This window comes from Lontra canadensis, unplaced genomic scaffold (assembly GCF_010015895.1).
Source record: "Lontra canadensis isolate GAN:19392208 unplaced genomic scaffold, GSC_riverotter_1.0 scaffold4, whole genome shotgun sequence".
Taxonomy (NCBI): Eukaryota; Metazoa; Chordata; class Mammalia; order Carnivora; family Mustelidae; genus Lontra; species Lontra canadensis.
The window spans coordinates 29340206-29358643 of NW_022630998.1; the positions used below are offsets into that span (position 1 = coordinate 29340206).

The window sequence follows — 18438 nt, forward strand, 5'->3', positions numbered from 1 at the left end:
TGTGGATCTGGATGCCCTAGCAGACGGTTCACATAGCAGCTGTGCTAACAAATTAAACCTGAATTTTAGAGACCATGATTTCTTGCTAGCTACTTTTCTTCACCTATTACTGCTTCCCAACATAGTGCTTGACCCGCCTCTGTCCCTCAAGTCCACTTCCAGCTCTGTTTTGGGTGTCTCCTCTTCTGGGTGTTCTCCATCCGTTCCTGAGTTCTCCCCTTTAGTATGCAGAGCCACTAGCTCATCTTCAACTTCGAGCCAAGTTCTACTTTTCCTAGGTGCAGTGGGCTTGAGTACATGGAGTCATCTATCAGGCTCATATTCACCCTTTGTTCTGCAAAGTCACATTCATAGACCACCTTCCTTGGAATGGTGGCTTTAACTGCACCTAAGACCTGGCAGAGGCCTTACTGTTTCAGTCTTTTGTGTTGTTCTTGTTTTAAATCCCTCCCTTACAGCTTTGTAGGAGGAAGAGAGCATAGAAAAGGTTTATTTCCTGTCTGATATAAATTAAATCACTCTCTTGAGGGGAAAAGAATAGCTTAATAATTTTTGGTTTTAATAACTTTTTTCCTCCTAGATACAAATCCTCAAACCCACTTTTTCTTATATTGGGTGTTTTGTTTTATTTTGTCTTGTTTTGTTTTGTTTTAGTTTGAGAAATCTCTGAATTCTTATTAGGCTTTGTTTCCTCATCTGCAAAATTGAGAGATTGGATTAGGTGATCTCCAAGGCTCCTTGTTTGTTTAAAATTACATAATTCTTTCAGTATAATTGCATATATGTATTTTTTTTCTCTAGCAGTTATATACATGGCTATCACTTATCAGTTACTAAAAAACCTGTCATGATTTTTCTTATATTTTTTTCTTTTTCCTTTTTTTTAAAATTTTTCTTATTTTGAAGTGAACTGATGAATCGAAACTCTAATATCACTCTTATTTCATTCTCCCTACGCCAGCTTTCCAATCTCTAAAAAAATGTAGGTTTTGGAATCATAGACTGTTAATTTGAGACCTAAATGCATCCCTTGTAGATGTTCATTTGAGAAACATTATTTAAGATATTTGTCCTTCCCTTTTTCTTTTTTTTTTTTTTTTAATTTAAAAGCTAATAGTAATGGCAATGACCTCATGGAATTGTGAGAAATAAAGTGAGATTATTTATGTGAAAAGAATTTGTAAATCGTAAGGCACCATCAAATGTGAATTAATTTGGAGGAGGGAAGAAATAGAAACTGAGAAAGAAAAGGATAGATGAGTTCTGTGGCATGCTTTGCATCTTTTAGTAGTGGAAGAAACCTGATTCAAGTTGCCACAAAACTGATCATTGGTGTTGCACCTTCTTCCTTTCTTAAACATTGGCTGTGTACCATCTTTAAGGCAGGTGTTCATTAGTTTAATTAACATATACTGCACAACACAAAACTGCCTACTTAAATCAATATATTGTTTTTAATTGATATGAAGGTATCTGGAGGAAAATCACAGGTACACTAATTTCTTTTCACTTTTTGAAAGTTAAGTCCTATCAATAAGGTTCAGACACAATAGCGTTGCCACATTGTTTTCTATTTCATGCATATTCTTATTAGATTCTACAGCTGTTGTATTTCATGAAATTTTAAACTGGAAGAAACTGAGTTTCAAAGACAGTTGCTGGAGAAAGGAATCAAATTTTAAAGGCTTGACTCAATGCAAGACAATGTTGCCCAACTCCTAAGTGCTTCCTGTCATTAACATTCTGTCGCACTGTTCAAAATGATGATGGTCAATTTCCTCTGTCTCGTTAAGTCTTTAAATGGCTTTGACCAATGCTTAAGGAGTCCTTCACCTTTTCTTTTCCAACAGCCTTGCCTCAGGGAGCTCTCGCCTAGTTGCTTCAAGTTGTTACTGTTCTTGTACCCAGCCCTATCACTGCCCCCCTACTCTCTGTTAAAACCACTTGCTCCTTTTCTTGACTAATTTTCCTCCAGGACTTAGGCATTCACCTTTTCATGCATAATGAGACTTTAATTACTCTTCTTTCTTTTCTAATATGCACATCTTAACTTTCTCTTCAGTGGCTTTTCTTTCACTCATAAATGTCTCTTTGGTTAAACAAAATGAAAAAAGACAAAATTAGAGAATACTATATATTTTTCCTTGGTCTTCCTTCATCTTCCAGGGAGATCTTTTTCTTCCTTCAACTTCTCTCTTCCCTTCCTCCCAATGTCCAGTCTGGATTCTGACCCGAGTCAATAGGCATCATTCAAAGAAGTCAACTATAAGCCACCTGTAAGACTTTAAGAATTAGAGATGCAAGAGATTATTGGGGGGAGTGGAAGCAAGAGAAGGTAGGATGAGCCTTCAGACTGTGACATAAACCTGTCACCTCCAAAAAGAGAAAAGGAAGGAAGGAAGATGGTGTAGAAAGAGCTTTACTCTTTCTATAGTTAGATAGGACTAGCCCAGGTCTATACCCACATAGTGCTAACAGCTGGTTTTCTCCAAAGATCAGACACCACACTTCTACTGGCTGTCACAGGTACTGTGCTCTGGTGAGGTTACACTTTCTCAAAGTTTAAAATGATGAGCCTGGGGTGTCTGGATGGCTCAGTTGGTTAAGCAGCCAACTCTTATGTTCAGCTCAGGTCATGAGCTCAGGGTCGCGGGATCAAGTCCTGTGTCGGGCTCTTCCCCGAGCAGGGAGTCAGCTTGGGATTCTCTCTCCCTCTCCCCTTTCCCCCCGTTTTTCCCTATATTTGTAACTTGATGAGCTACTTCTTATAGACTGGCAAAAATCATGATTCACAGAAGTATGCCCCACTACAAATCCATAAATAACCAATAAAAGTATTGCAAGAAGGTATCCACTTCCCTTGGACTGCGTGGTTACAGTCATTTGCAAGTTTATGCTGTTTTCACCAGTAGTTTTATAAAGCTCTTCAGTGTTCATCTCTCCAGAAATTGCTGTTCAGTATTACTTTTGAAACATGCAGAAGATATTTTGCAATTCAGAGAACTTAATAACTGTATTTTACTCAGTGCTAATATTTCTTCTTTGACTGCTTAATGTGCATCACACACTGTTCGGGTGTTTTATATTTGGGAATTCTTTTCATCTGTGTATCATCACCCTTTGGGATAGATTCCTTTAATACTGACATTTGACAGAAGGTGAGATTGAGGCACAGAGAGGTGAAATAAATCCTCCAAAACCACACGGCTAAAAAGTCAGGAAGCCACGCTTCAATCCCAGCCTGTTAGTCTCAGAGCCCCGCCCAACAGCTCCATTTCCTATGCCGCTAAAATCCAGAACACTTTTCTCTATAAAATTGTTAATTGCAAAAGGTTGGCCCAGTATCTCCTTTCAAGCGTATGCATAATGCAGCAATTTTTCTTCTGTCTTTCAGGTCCCTGCATCCCTAATCCGTGCCATAATGGAGGAACCTGTGAAATAAGTGAAGCGTACCGAGGGGACACATTCATAGGTTACGTCTGTAAATGTCCTCGAGGATTTAATGGGATTCACTGTCAGCACAGTAAGTCATCCATAGTCGTTGTGCTTTTATTAGTATTGATTGCGAAGTATACAAGTCATTATCATTCTCGTTGGTCATAGACTGATAGAAGCTTCCCGCAGCAAAGAACCCTGAGACTTGGCTAATGCTGCTTCTCTCCCACTGAATATATCACATCTCCCACTGAGGACTCCTGAACTGTGTTTCACTCCACCCAGTGGTGTATGGGGCTAATAGTTTTGTGCTCTTTTTCATTATTCTCCAGCCAAACTTGCAAAATCTTGCCTTTTACTTTAAACTGATGTCTGCCTCTTTCTTTCATACTTGTCCTGCAGCTATACTCTTCAGGCTTCCCAGATATTATTCTGTTGATGAGGCTCAGAGATATAAAAGAAAAGAAAACTGTCCACCCGGCCCTGTCTATGAGCCAGTTCCATCCTTCTTACACAATGGCATTTTTAGTGTGAAAATCTTTGAAAATTCAACAGATATGTTACCTGCATTTCTCTTTTATCTCCGTTCTTATTTACCCTGGAAGTTAAACAGGTCTGCCTGTGATGCTGTCTTCTTAGAAGTATGGCTCAACATAAATGCCAAGCAAGTGGTCAGGGTCCTTAATGGCTGAAGGGGGTGCAGCAGGGAGGCCACTGTGGACAGTGTGCTATCAGGGCGGGCTGTCACTGGGGAGCCGAGTCTTTTTTTTTAATATTTTTTTAATATTTTAATAAACATATAATCTATTATTAGCCCCAGGGGTACAGGTCTGTGAATCGCCAGGTTTACACACTTCACAGCACTCACCATAGCACATACCCTCCCCAATGTCCATAACCCCACCACCCTCTCCCTACCCCCCTGCCCCTGGCCCCCCCTCAGTTTGTTTTGTGACATTAAGAGTCTGTTATGGTTTGTCTCCCTCCCGATCCCATCTTGTTTCATTTATTCTTTTCTTATCCCCCAAACCCCCCATGTTGCATCTGCACTTCCTTATATCAGGGAGATTATATGATAGTTGTCTTTCTCCAATTGACTTATTTCGCTAAGCATAATACCCTCTAGTTCCATCCACGTCATCATAAATGGCAAGATTTCATTTCTTTTGATGGCTCGTAGTATTCCATTGTATATATATACTGCCTCTTCTTGATCCATTCATCTGTTGATGGACATCTAGGTTCTTTCCATAGTTTGGCTACTGTGGACATTGCTGCTATAAACATTCTGATGCATGTGCCCCTTCGGATCACTACATTTGTATCTTTAGGGTAAATACCCAGTAGTGCGATTGCTGGGTTGTAGGGTAGCTCTATTTTCAACTTTTTGAGGAACGGGAGCCAAGTCTTGAAGGCAGGAGAGGATTCTGATCGGAAGGAGGGGAACAGAGGAATGGCACATGGTAGGAAGAATGAGGAATGAATATATGAGCTCTAAATACTGGAGGGATGGTGAAGACCGTGGTGTTAGGGATGAGTAAGCTGAAGCTCATTGTATCAGCCAGAGCCAGATTTCCAACCACCAGCCAAAAACACAGAGTACCTCCTGGCTCTGAGATGATAGGAGCATAATGTACTTTTCTGGAGACTTGCTGTAGCTGGGAATTTGTAAAATTTCCACAGAAGCCTGTTATAGTAAGTGGCATTTGTGCTTCTTACAACAGGAACCTAAACTGCTTGTAATTATCTCTAAGAGCTCCGATCACCCACGAGGAACTGAGAGCTACTCATTTTTCTCAGACGGGGCCAGAATCAAGGCTGACTCTCCCTTATTGTGGTGTCCTTGCTTGGCTTTCACACACAAACAGCTCAGGACATCCCCAAGGAGATAAGCATGGGAGCCCAAAATCTTGGCTGCCTTGACATTCATTTAATCCCATGAAGAGAATATTTCTAACCTTACGTATTTACAAATCTTTGTAATATGGTGTCAGAGTAGTGCCCAGAGGAAGACAGTCTGGCCACCCAGCTAAGCACCTTAATTTGGAGCCACTTGCATCCAATACATATGTACATTTACAGAGGAGTCCCCCTTTTAAATGAGAACAGAGTTTTCATAATGGGATGCTGTCCAAAGTTCTGAAGCAGGAATTTTTCCCAAGTTCCCATTATCCTAACTTTTTCTTGCCTATGCGGCAGGGCTCTAGGAGGGAGAGAGTAAGGGTATACACAGATTCATACCGTTAGAAATCCTTAGGACAGTATTTAGACAGCATATGTAGACACTAGTATCACTTAAATATTTCCTATTGACTAGCTCTGTAATCCTAACTACTGCTGTTATCAGTATGAAGTTAGGGCTAGTCCTTAAACCAGAGGTCGAGAAACTCCAAATCTGAGTTCCAACCAATATCTGTACAATGGCACAATATTATTTTCACATCTCTCAGCCTTGTTTTCTTCATATTGTGAAGAAACATTTCGTTTCCATTATCTTTAATAGTTTTGAAATCCCACTGAGGACATTTGGTTACCATTTGATTATCCTAGTATAAGGGAGTTTGCTCTGGCCAAGGTCCTGGGGAGGTGTCTGTCCGCCTCTTACTCCCACACGTGGTTAGCTATGAACGCTTTCAAGAGAACCGTCAGGTTTGAAGAACTAGAACAAACCATTCTTGGCCACCCTCTCCATAGTGGAACATCCAAGTCTTTTCTCTCATACCTTACACCATATTCAAATAAGCTCATTAATTCACATAATTTTGTTGAATTTCAAGGCTTATTTTGAAGCACAAAATAATTCTCTCCCTTATTGCACCTGGTTCCCCACAAGACTTTAAATCCATGTTAAGAATTGCCCTGGGAAGCCTGAGGCTGAGAGATTCAATGCAGAACTGGGATTTTGTGTTCTCAGCAAGCTAGTCCCTATTCTCTGAAGTGGATCATTATCAGAAACAGAGAATGGAGAGAAAAGGACTGGGTTTAAAATCAGAGACCTGGATTTAGACCTGACCTTTACAGTTATTGGTTAAATGACCTTGAGCCAGTTGTTTGACCTTTCTGCGATTGAAGACACACAAATTGAGGAATTGAACTAGAAATGGATGGTCTTTGGTTCATACAAGCTAGGAGAGTATTATAGCTAAATGGGTAGCTTGCACACTGTACAAAGGTTATCAAGCCATTCTCTTTATGGATGAAATTGAAAAGAATTATATATTGGGAAAACAGATTTAGAAGTTCTGGGAGCCCCGAAAGCTTTTTTAGGTAGGAGAAACAAAAAAGCAGCTCGCTCGCTCTCTTTTTAAAACAGCTCTTTAATCCCTTGTAAGAACTGCTAGGTATTTGGGTTAATTTTTTCACAGTGGTAATATTCTCATGGCCCAAATGTGCTCGAGAACCTTGCTGCTCAAAGTGAGAGGTCATACATCAGCCTTGGCTGGAAGCTTGTTAGAAATGTATTTTATCAGGACTACCTCACATCAGCTAAATCAGAATGAGCTTTTGTTTTGGGTTTTTGTTTTTTTTTTTTTTTAATGATCCCCAGTAGACTCCCACACACATATTGAAGTTTGAGAAGTACTGCACAAGGCTTTCAGTAGCTGAAAGTAATCAGCTTGCAGTTACATAACTATGTTATAGGCAAAATATTTATCGCTTTTGCAAATCAAAACTATATTGAAAATCAATGAAAATGAGAAATGTACCAATATAATATGAACATTTCATTTGGAAAAAGGATTGAGAAAAATTCTTTAGGCATCCATATATGGGGGGGTATTAATTTATTTCTGTGTGGCAGAATGTGAATTAAGTATCTTTGGGAATATAGCTAACTAGTTAAAGAATTTTTAAGTTTCATGATATAGGAGTGATAAATACATAATTAATAGATTTACTTTAACAACTATTTTGTCAATATGTTACAGATTAGGAAAAAAAATGTTTCCAGTGCCAGCATTTATATTATCTACACATGATCTTTTTTTAATTAATAGATTTTCATTTTTAGAATACTTCTAGGTTTACAGAGAAATTAAGCAGGGAGTTCCCATTTATCCCTCCGCCTCCCTGCACAGTTTATTCTATTATTAACATTCCATTAATATGGTATATTTGTTACAATTGATAAAATTATATTGATACATCATTTTTATCTAACGTCCATAGTTTATATTAGGATCCACTTTTTGTATTATACAGCTCTATGGATTTTGAAAAATACATAATATCATGTATCTACCATAGCCTCATAAATAGTTTCATTGACCTAAAAATCTTCTGTGCTCTGCCTAGTCATCCCTTCTTCCCTTGCAAAATCCCTGGCAACCACTGATTTTTTTTTTTTAATTATCTCTACAGTTTGCCTTTCCCAAAATGTCATGTAGTTAGAATCCTAGAGTGTATGTGGCTAGAATAATATAGTATGTACCCCTTTCAGACTAACTTCTTTCACTTCGCTATATATATTTAAGGTTCCTCCATGTCATTTTGTATCTTGATAGCTTAAAAAAACTGAATAATATTCCAATTTATGGATGTATCAAGTTTGTTTATTCATTTACCTATTGAAGAATACCTTGGTTGTTTCCAGTTTTTTTGGCTGCTATAAACATTCATGTGCAGGTTTTTCTTTTGTCCTGCGTGACATAGTGTTCAACTCACTTGAGTAGATACCTAGAAGTGCAATTGCTGGATCATTTGGTAAAAGGATGCTTGAGAGTAAGAAGCTTCAAACTGCCTTCCACAGTGGTTCTACCATTTTGCATACTTACCAGCAATGGGTGAGTTCGAGTTGTTCCATATCCTCACCAGCATTTGTTTTTATTGTCAGGGTTTTGGATTTTAGCCATTACATGTGCATTTTTTATCATGAAAGTAGCAGAGGTTATAATTTTGTAAAACTAATAATGATTCATATTAATTTTTATATGGAATTACCAAATTATACATGTTCTTCAAATACCATAGAATAATGTGAAACACACACATAGACATATATATGTGTGTGTGTGCATATGTATATATATGTGTATATATATATATATATATATGTACATGTGTATATGTGTGTGTATGTAAATTATAGGATGAATTGAGCACCAAAATTGTCTAAAGGTTAGGCTTTTGGGAGATATTTTTATATATGCAATTTTATTCTGGGAGCTGCATTTTGGGCTGGCGAGAAGTAATCATATTTTATTTGTTGCCTGGGAACAAATCTAACGCCTTAGGGAAGGACGGTATCTTCGTTCCCAGAGATCCTTGTCCACATTACCCCTCAAAGCATTCTGACCGTTCTTCCCTATGCATGTGCAGCTCCCAACCTTCAATTCCTGTTAAGCACAAATTTTCTTCATTCTCACTCTTCAAGGAAGGAGAGCGGATCTAAACAGGTTATTTGTCAGGATCAGATGAGAGGTTTGAGAGCATACTTTACATATTTTAAAGGGTTAAGTATCCTTACTGGGCAAATATTTTTAAACATAATGGGGATTCCTGTTGGTCTTTATTTTTTCCCTTCCTTTGAAAATATTTTCATTGTAGTTTTTTTAAGAAAAAAGTGAGTGGTGGGCAAGGGGAAGCTCAATTGCAACTCTATGCTTTTCTCTAAGAATTCCTCTCTTAATATCTTTAATTCTTATAAGTTATTATTATTTTTTAAAATTACTCTTTCTAGTTTTAGCTTGATGGCCTCTTTATTTTAGCTTTCCATGGGAAGATCAGTTTCCCCTAATAAAGTATTTACTTGAAAACTGTTTGGAACCTTTACCTGAAGTTACTACTGACACCTGCAAACTATGTAACTACACTAGCTAAATTCAGACCTCTAATGAGACTTCCAGAATAAACTTATTTCCAAAACCCAAAAGATTTCTTGACTGTGGGTTGAAATTTCAAATTGTCCTACTCACTGATGACTTTACAGGTCAGTGTTAGCCACCTTAACTCTAGAAGCCAGAGGTTCTCAAACTTAGTGTGCATCTGGGAGTACAGATAAATATTCAGATTTCTTTTGCTCATCTATAGGTATTCTAATTTAATCCATATAATTGTGGACCCAGGTCTAACTCTTAATAAATATGCTAGTGAAACTAATGCAGATGATTCTAGAACACTGATTCTCAACCGTGGCTGCACATTAGAATCACTTGGGGACCTCTGAAAAATACTGATGCCTAGCTCTCACCCCAGAGACTGTGATTTAATTGGTCTGGGGTATGGGCTAGGCATTAGGAGTTTTAAATCTCCCCAGATGATTCTAATGTGCAACCAAGGCTGGGAATCAGTGTTCTAGAACCATACCATGAGGAATTACTATGCCTTAAAAATCTAAGCAGAGAAATACTTAAACCGAGTTTGGGATACACAAACATAATCCCACATTAAATGTATAATCATGCAACCTTATTAAATTTTGTTATTTTCTTTTTGTTTGTTTGTTTGTTTATTTATTTGACAGACAGAGATCATAAGTAGGCAGAGAGACAGGCAGAGAGAGGGGGAAGCAGGCTCCCCACCAAGCAGAGAGCCTGATACAGGGCTTGATCCCAGGACCCTGGGATCATGACCTGAGCCAAAGCCAGAGGCTTTAAGCTACTGAGCCACAGGCGCCCCTGAATTTTGTTATTTTCAACCATTTACAGCAAGAACTGATTGAAAGAATCTGGCCAGAGAAAGATATTAGGTCACTGTTTTTAAAATATGTTATTCCTTAATCTATCAGAGTACCAAGGCATTTTAATTTTTGTGTTTTCACCCTTTCAGGAGCCTTACAAAGAGCACTGTCCTGGGACATATATATATAATGGACATTTACACTACTCAAATATGGACACAGTTTGTGATTTTTGCAATAAGATACACACATATTCACAAACTCAAAATATTTGAAAATTGCTACTTTTAATAACAGTTAAACATTCTTTCTTTTTCTGTTACTTATTAAAAGAAATTTGATTGTCAGGAAAACAAACTCTGGACAAAAACACATTAAACAAACTTTGCCAGGAGGTTATACTCATGAAAGTGGTATATTTATACTAATAGACCTGACCTTCTAGAACTGATTGACTCATGATTATATAAAAGGATCTCCAGGAATAGACGTAGTTCCACAAATACAATTTAAAAAAATAAGGTTTTTTGCATGTAATCCAAATTTCCCAAGCTTCCCAGCTTATGCCCTTAACAATTATTTCCAAATTTCTGTTCTCTGAACTACCATTGTCCATCCCAGTGGCCTGTGTAAAGCCTCATTCTCCCCTGAAAACTTAACCCAATCCTGTGACGAAGTAATTAATTTATTTACACATTTGACACTTTTTTTTTGGAGCTTACTTATTATTTTGCCAGGGTGCCAACATGTGCTTAGGAAAGAATACAAGCTCCCTGACTCTGCAGCTGGTCCCATCTTGAAAATACTGCTAAACAGTAGGCAGCTCTGTCTTCTGCTTGTGGCCATCCAGGCAACTGATGTGTTCCCTGGGGCTTTATACACACAGCTGCCCAGCTTAACTGCTCTTCCATTTAGGGCTCAAATTGACACCTCAGGGGCCACACCTCTCTTACTCTCGTCTCAATCATTTTTCCCAGGGAGACTTTTTGCTGACTCATTTCATTTTAATCAGTAATAAAAGCAAAAGCATCTGTGCACATTGGCTCCATAAGGCTCTGAAGTCTACTCAGCCAACAGATATATGTTAACTCATTGTTCTGTGCCAAGTATGTTCTGGACACTGGGATACAGCACCGATCCAAAATAACCAAGTCCCTGGTTTCATAGGACTTCTATAGTAATGGGGAAATGGGTAATAAAAACTATGATGTATGCATTTACCATATGGCCCAGCAATCATCCTCTCGGGCATTTATCCCAGAGAAATTAAAACTTAAGTTCACACCAGAATCTATATGTGGATGTTCTTAGCCGCTTTATTGGTAATAGCCAAAAATAGAATCAGCCCAGATGCCTAGATGAATGGTTAAGTAAACAGTTGTATATGCATACCATGGCATACTTACCACTCATTAATGAAAAGGAAGAAACTGTTGATACATCCAATAACTTAGATAAATTTCCAGGAAATTAAGCTGAGTGAAAAAAAATTGCCAATCCCAAGAGAATACATACAAGATGATTCTAATTATGTTAACTTTTTGAAGTGACAAGATTTTAGAAATAGAGGACACATTAGTAGTTTTCAAGTGTTAGAGGAGAAGAGAGGTAGCTGAATGTAGTTAAAAGAGGATATGAGATACCTTTATGGTGTTGCAACTATTTAGTATATTGACTGGGATGATAGATGAGCAAACCTACATATGTGATAAAATTGTATAGACTTACTTACATTTATACAAATGCATAGAAGTAAAATTGGAGAAATCTGAGTAAGATTGACATAGTAATGTCAGTATTTTAGTTGTGCTTTTATATTATGGTTTTGCAAAATGTTAACCATTGAGAGGAGCTAGGCAAAGTGTACATGGGATTTCTTTGATTTATTTTTACAAATGCATGTGAATCTACAATTATCTCAACAAAAAATCTCAATTAAAAAAGATTATAATGTTATACTATGCCAAGTATTGACGTATATTATAAGGGTAAAGACAAAGGGCACAGGTGTTCGTGTGCTATTGTAGGCATGGCCAAGAAAGTTTTCTCCCAGCAATTGACATTTGAGCCTAGATGGTAAATGAAGTTAGGAGGCTAGGCAAGCCAAGAGAGGAAATAGCAAATGCTAGAGTCGTAAGAGGGCTGTGTGGTTGGGGTATGGTGAATATTGAGGAGAGGGGTGGAAAGGATCATGGAAGGCCTTATAAGCCACAGGGAGAACTTTTTATCTGATTGTAATGTGGAAGGACACCTTTGAAGGGTGAAGAGTAAGAGAAAGTACACAAACTGACTTCTGTTTGGAGAGGGCCTCCGGCTGTGTTGGAGGCAAGAGTGGAACACCTGAGACCAGCTGGTTTAGGTGATGATGACTAGGACTAAAGTGGTCCTGGGGACTTGGGAAGAGCTGAACAGTATTCAGATTTGGAAAATAATTTGGAGTGGATTCCACTGGGATCGTAAATATTTGTTTTTTGCTAATGAATTGTTCAGATACATGATAACCTTTCTTACTTTTGCCATAGACTAGGGCAGTATAATATATTGTTATAATTTTGAGCTCCTGAGTGGCTCAGTTGGTTGAGCATCTGACTCTTGGTTTTCGCTCAGGTCATGATCTCATGGGTCTTGAGAATGAACCCCACGTGGGGCTCCGCATTCAGTGGGGCATCTATTGGAGATTATGTCTCCATCTCCCTCTGCCCCTCCCACCTCAAATAAACAAATCTTCAAAAAAAATTATAAGACGTTACAATTTTTAGTATGCCTTGTTATTCACATTTGTTTCTAGTTTTTAACAGCATCATTAGCATAGACTCTAAACTTTTAAAGATTTCAAAGATGTGTAATACAAACACATATACATATATAATCAATGCCTTTAATGTATATGATGTTACTTAAGATACTAAATTTTCAAATTTTGATATTTTTAAAGGACCAATAAGATTGGTTGTCTTTAGATATATTATATATTGCTTTATCTTTCATATTAGCCAATTCATAACAGTAAAATACAGTATATTTGGTATATTTTAAAGAAAAGGAAATAGAAGTGATATGTAAATCATCACTAATATAATTATATACTAAAGTATAATAATGATTTTGAAAAAGAGGACATCATTGGGAAATCCGGAAATAACAATTGCATTGAGTGGTTATTTACTAACATCAGCCTTTAAAATGTGTCTTGATTGAGTTTGCTCTCATAATTCCTAAATGATTTTGCAATCATGCCATAGCCTATAAGTTTAGAAAAATTAAGGCAATATGTGTTTTGGAAATAAATTACCCTTAGATATTCGGGAAGTTTTAAGCATTTTATAAGATACATCTTAAAGTGGAACATTTCTAAATGTGAATTCTTTCCCTCCGCCATATGAAAAAAAGTTCTTTTAGTGATAAGTAAAGGAATTGTTTCTTGATCCTTCTAAATAAAATGAGTATAGTTTATTTAAATAAAGAAGATATGAAGCAGGTTGAGAACTTTACTGTAGAAGAGGCCGGAACTGTATGCCATTAACAAGTCATATCAACTTGAACTAATGATTATGCTAAGCCTTGTTTTCCTTAGGTGTGAAACAGAAATAACTGGTCAATTTGCCTACTTTTAAGTCCATATTGATGATATCCAGGCAATTTAATATATGCAGTATTACATACAATTAAAAATTCTATACATTCATAAACATGATTGATTTTCAAGATACTTTTTCTTTAATTATGGTAAAAGAAATTGAGACTGAAAGCTAAAATAAATACTGATTTTATCTGAGCTAATTTTGCCCCTGAGAGGATGGGAACACTAGATGTCTCAGTTTAGAATTGAAGTCTTGTAATCAAGACTGTATGTCTTCTTAAAAGTGGGGGTGAGATGGAGGGAACAAGGAAGGGGAGATTGGAAAAAGAGAAGAGAGAACGAAAACATGTTAATACTGTTGTTCCAGATGTCTCTTTTCCAATGAAATGCTGTAGAAGAGTTACCTATACCCTGTGTCTCCTGTATGCTATGTAATTACTTAAAAAACATAATTCTGGTTCTGATTCTGATGACTTCTTACACTTCCACTGTGTGACTAATGCACCATTACCCGTTATGACATACTCAAATAACTGTGCTATCTCTACATTGTCTTTAGGCCATTTTCAAAACAATAGCCAAGGTGATCCTTTTAAAACACAACTCATATTAGGGCAGATCTGTACAACCCCAACCCCACCCCACCCACCTGTGGTTTCCTAGTTCCCTTGGAGTAGAATCCAAAGTTGTAGAGCAACCAAGAGATTGGCCATCTCTGACCTTCTCTCCAACCATGCATGTTCCATCACGCTGATTCCACTTTGGTCACACCATTTTCCTTGCCGTCTGCAAACCTAGCAAACCTGCTTCCAGAGTGGGGCCTTTGCTTTTGTGTTCACCAAGCCTCTCTTTCCTAGATAGCAATGAGGCTCGCTCCCTTTCTTACTAGATATTTGCACAAGTGCTAATTCTCAGAGTGCTTTTCTCCACCTGACTTGAATAAAATGTCATTCTGTAAAACCTTCCTCTACCATCTCTGTATTCTCTGGCTCCTCTTATTCTCCTTTATTTTTTTAAATTTTTTTTCTCCTTTATTTTTTTAGCACTCCTCACCACCTGACATGTTATGTATTTATTTTTTAGTGTTTTTCCTGCCTCTAAAAAGTAAGCTTCCTAAGAGTAAGGACTTATTTGTTTACTTTTTCCTCTTTTTCAATGCCTAGAAAGTTCACAGTAGATGCTCAGTAAATATTTGCTAAATAAATAAGTGAGTAACTGAAACTTTAATCTGTTAACCGATCTGCCATTAATGTGTTGTCTGCTAATAACATGTCTTCCATGATGTTGGGCTCTGTGGAAGACAAAAAACCAAGAAGCTGTACAAAACAGTGTATGACTTCAATAGCTGATGAAATTAATATGGAGAAAAACACTGCTTCATCTAACAAAAGTCCTGTGGCCAAACAAGTTTGGGAACACTGTACATTTTTTCCTCCTTTTGGAGATTGCCAGTGTTCATTAACTTATTGAAAGCTCTGGCAAGCCTGGCAGTATATAAAGAGTGATAGAAACACAATCGTTAGATGATTTTAAGAACTTGTTTAATATTGTCTAACTCAATTACCTGGAAAAGATGGGAATGGGAGAGTGGGAATAGCATTGAAAGCTCAGATGAAGAGTCATCTTTAGGCAAAGAAGAAAGGATAGATGAAAACAAAGTAAGGTAGAGCCATGGGACGGTACAGGAGTTACAGTCAACTGAATGGTGAATATGGAGGTGGCAAGTGGTGTGAGGTTGAACATCAATTCAAGGATCCTTTGCATCTTCTCATAGACTCATTTTCATGCCATACACACAAGGAATAAAGTCCACCCACGCATACTTGTCTATGAGCTTTGACTCAGCACTCAAAATTCTCCCCAGAGATAGTGATTATGTTAGTGTTGCCCTGCTGTGGTGACTTCCTTTGTCTGAGATATGAAGGAATGGTGAGAAATGCTTTCCATCAGGAATATCTAGAGAGCCAATTTCCACTTTCGTTTCTAGACTCTGTGCCATAGAGTTTGTGCTTTGCAGTCAGCACCCTGTTTTTCTTGGAGTCACTTTTCTCCATATACGCTCTTACCATCTCAGCCCATTGTCTGCTGCTGTCCCCCACTTTTGTATGCTTTCATGGTGCATCTCTTTAGGTTGAGCTGAGGTCCTCTGTGGGCTACATTCTCACAGCCAAGGCAGTGAATCCTTCAAGAGTAATATTGTAGGACAGGAGCCAGCGGTACTTAGAGAGGACTGCAGCACAAGAGTTACCCTTCTGGGAGAAATGGGTCCTGAGAAACTGTAGTCACTCATACGAGGTAGGCACAGGAAAAGGTGGTTATGTCACAGATCAGATGGCTCATCTGAATATGCCCTTCCCAGATGGGTGCCAGTTGTGTTGTTGCTGTCTTTAGAAAACTGTACATCATCTGGTAGATGAAAGGTACATGAGAATAATTAACTGCAAGGATCTTGCATTTGCCTTGCCATATACATATTAGATTATAAAGTCCTTGAAGGCAAAAGTCTAGCTATATGTCTCCATTGCTAGCCTTTGCATAGTAAGAGACACAGGGCCACCAACTCCATAAGCTGAACCTTACCACTTGTCGAACCTAGCCCTGACCTAACTTCCTTCCCTACTGTAGTCCCATATTCCCTTTTATATACCAGATGCTTTGCCCAACTTAGCCACTTGCTCTTCCTTGATTGCCCATTGTGCTGCCTTTGCTGATGTGCTTTCCCTGCTGGGGAGCCCTTTTCCTTATGGCTCATCTGAAATACCAGGAAAAGATCCTCTAGGAACATTTCCACAATTTCCACTCCTTCAAGCAAGAAAGCCCCCACTAATTTGACCTTAATTGACACATATTTCTCCATTCTGTCTACCTTACTTTGTATTTATTTGTGTATTTCTCATTACCCCAGGTAGCTTAAAGTAAATTTCCACTTGAGTCATTCTTGATTCCTGATTATAACCAAGAACTGTGCCTTGCATATGGCATGTACTCAAAATATAATTGATAAATGAATGACTAGTAGGAGCTCAGCTTATGGTTTGACCACCCAAATAGAAACCTAGAGAAAACCATGGTGAATTGCCATGGAAATAATTGTAATTGTCTTGTCTCTTATACTAGACCTGTTGGGGTTACTTGCCCTTATTTGGCAGTTATGTGCTTATTTTACATACCAATTTATCCCTTATATCTTGCAAGGTGCCTATCACATAGTAGGCTTACAGTAAATATTTGTTGAGTGAATGACAAGATACCTATTATCGGTGTATTATTGGTACAATTTATATAAATTCAGGGAAGTACATGTTTCTTTTCTCTGAGGAACAAAGATGCTCAATGTTTTCATTGAGAACTCATTTCACTGAGAACTATAGAAGCGATTTTGCTTGTCTGGATAGACAAATCAGTAAGTATTCTATCCTAGGATCCTATCATTCCCATGACACGATATGGTTTCAGATGTCTATTTTTATTACCTCTCTTAATATGTAGGGATTTTTTGCAAGCTGTCTCAACTGCTTTTAGGGAAAATCAGGGTATATCTTAAAAATAAATAATTATTCCAAATTCTTCATGATTGGCTCTGCCTATATAGTGAGAACAGCAAACACAGTACAATGTGTACAACAGTAAAGATAAATCCCTGATGACCAGCTCCAAAGGTCCAAGTTAGCCTTTTTAGAGGCTGGGAAATTACTCCAAATTTCTGTGGAGCCATTTATAAATGACTCACCGTATTTGAACAGTGTAACCATTGGAGTCCACTTAGAAGTTGAAAAGATATTATTTTAGTGACAATACAGCTAGCATTTTTCAGAATCATTTTCTTTGTACTCGTTTAGGATGAAGTTCATTGTATACCTGCAAGTCTATGCACATGGATTTTAATTTTCGTTGTTGCTTTGTTTTTGTTGTTGTTGCTATTTTTTGTTTGTTTGTTTTTTGCTGAAAGTCACCATGTGCCCTTTTCTCTCTATAAAAGATGATGGTGTCCATGTTAATACATTACTGCCAACATTACCAAAACTATGTAGTTGAGTTGACTCAGGATGGCTGGCTGTTATCTCTGGTTAATCTTTTCAGTCTGCTTAGGTAAGTTCTGGGACTATCAACTGCTTTTTTAAAGTTATGAATTCATCTAAGGTATTTGTTATATTTTTTCACGGATAGACATATATCAAAAATTAAACAAATGTGAAATTGCCTTATTTCTTTGAAATAGTTTAGCTTGTAATTGGCTCTATTTTTTTAATTGATATTTCAAACTCATAAGAAATATAACTTATTTCAGTTTCTCTGAGTATAGCGTTATATGGGTGTAAATAACATTTTTATCTGAGAACATAGTCTTTTTCTTTCCCTTTCAGAGCAATTGAATTGAAGAAAAATGTTTATTGCCAGCTTTCTTTCTGCTATAGTTTATGACCTGCCATTCTTTTTTTTTTTTTAGATTTTTTTTTTATTTATTTATTTGACAGACAGAGATCACAAGTAGACAGAGAGGCAGGCAGAGAGAGAGAGAGGGAAGCAGGCTCCCTGCTGAGCAGAGAGACCGATGCGGGACTCGATCCCAGGACCCTGAGATCATGACCTGAGCCGAAGGCAGCGGCCTAACCCACTGAGCCACCCAGGCGCCCCATGACCTGCCATTCTCAAATGGTTCAGAGAATATATTTAAAATGAACCTCCTGGTCACTTTCTGTTTCCAGAGATTTGGGACATGATTTTGTTTTGTCATTTGAAAGTAGAGTCCTTCTTTGAGGTTCAAATTTCTTGCCCAACTTTTATTTTAAAGATTTCTCAAGTA

The 18438-nt window shown here is 37.6% G+C and overlaps 1 protein-coding gene across 1 annotated transcript in view; it reads left to right on the top strand.

Annotated features, from left to right (window-relative positions):
- EDIL3 (EGF like repeats and discoidin domains 3) overlaps positions 1–18438 on the top strand; it is a 296232-nt gene that overhangs the window by 61597 nt on the left and 216197 nt on the right. Inside the window, exon 4 of the mRNA XM_032851188.1 lies at positions 3395–3523. Coding sequence (XP_032707079.1) covers positions 3395–3523 — 129 coding nt within the window. The remainder of the gene's footprint in view (positions 1–3394; positions 3524–18438) is intronic.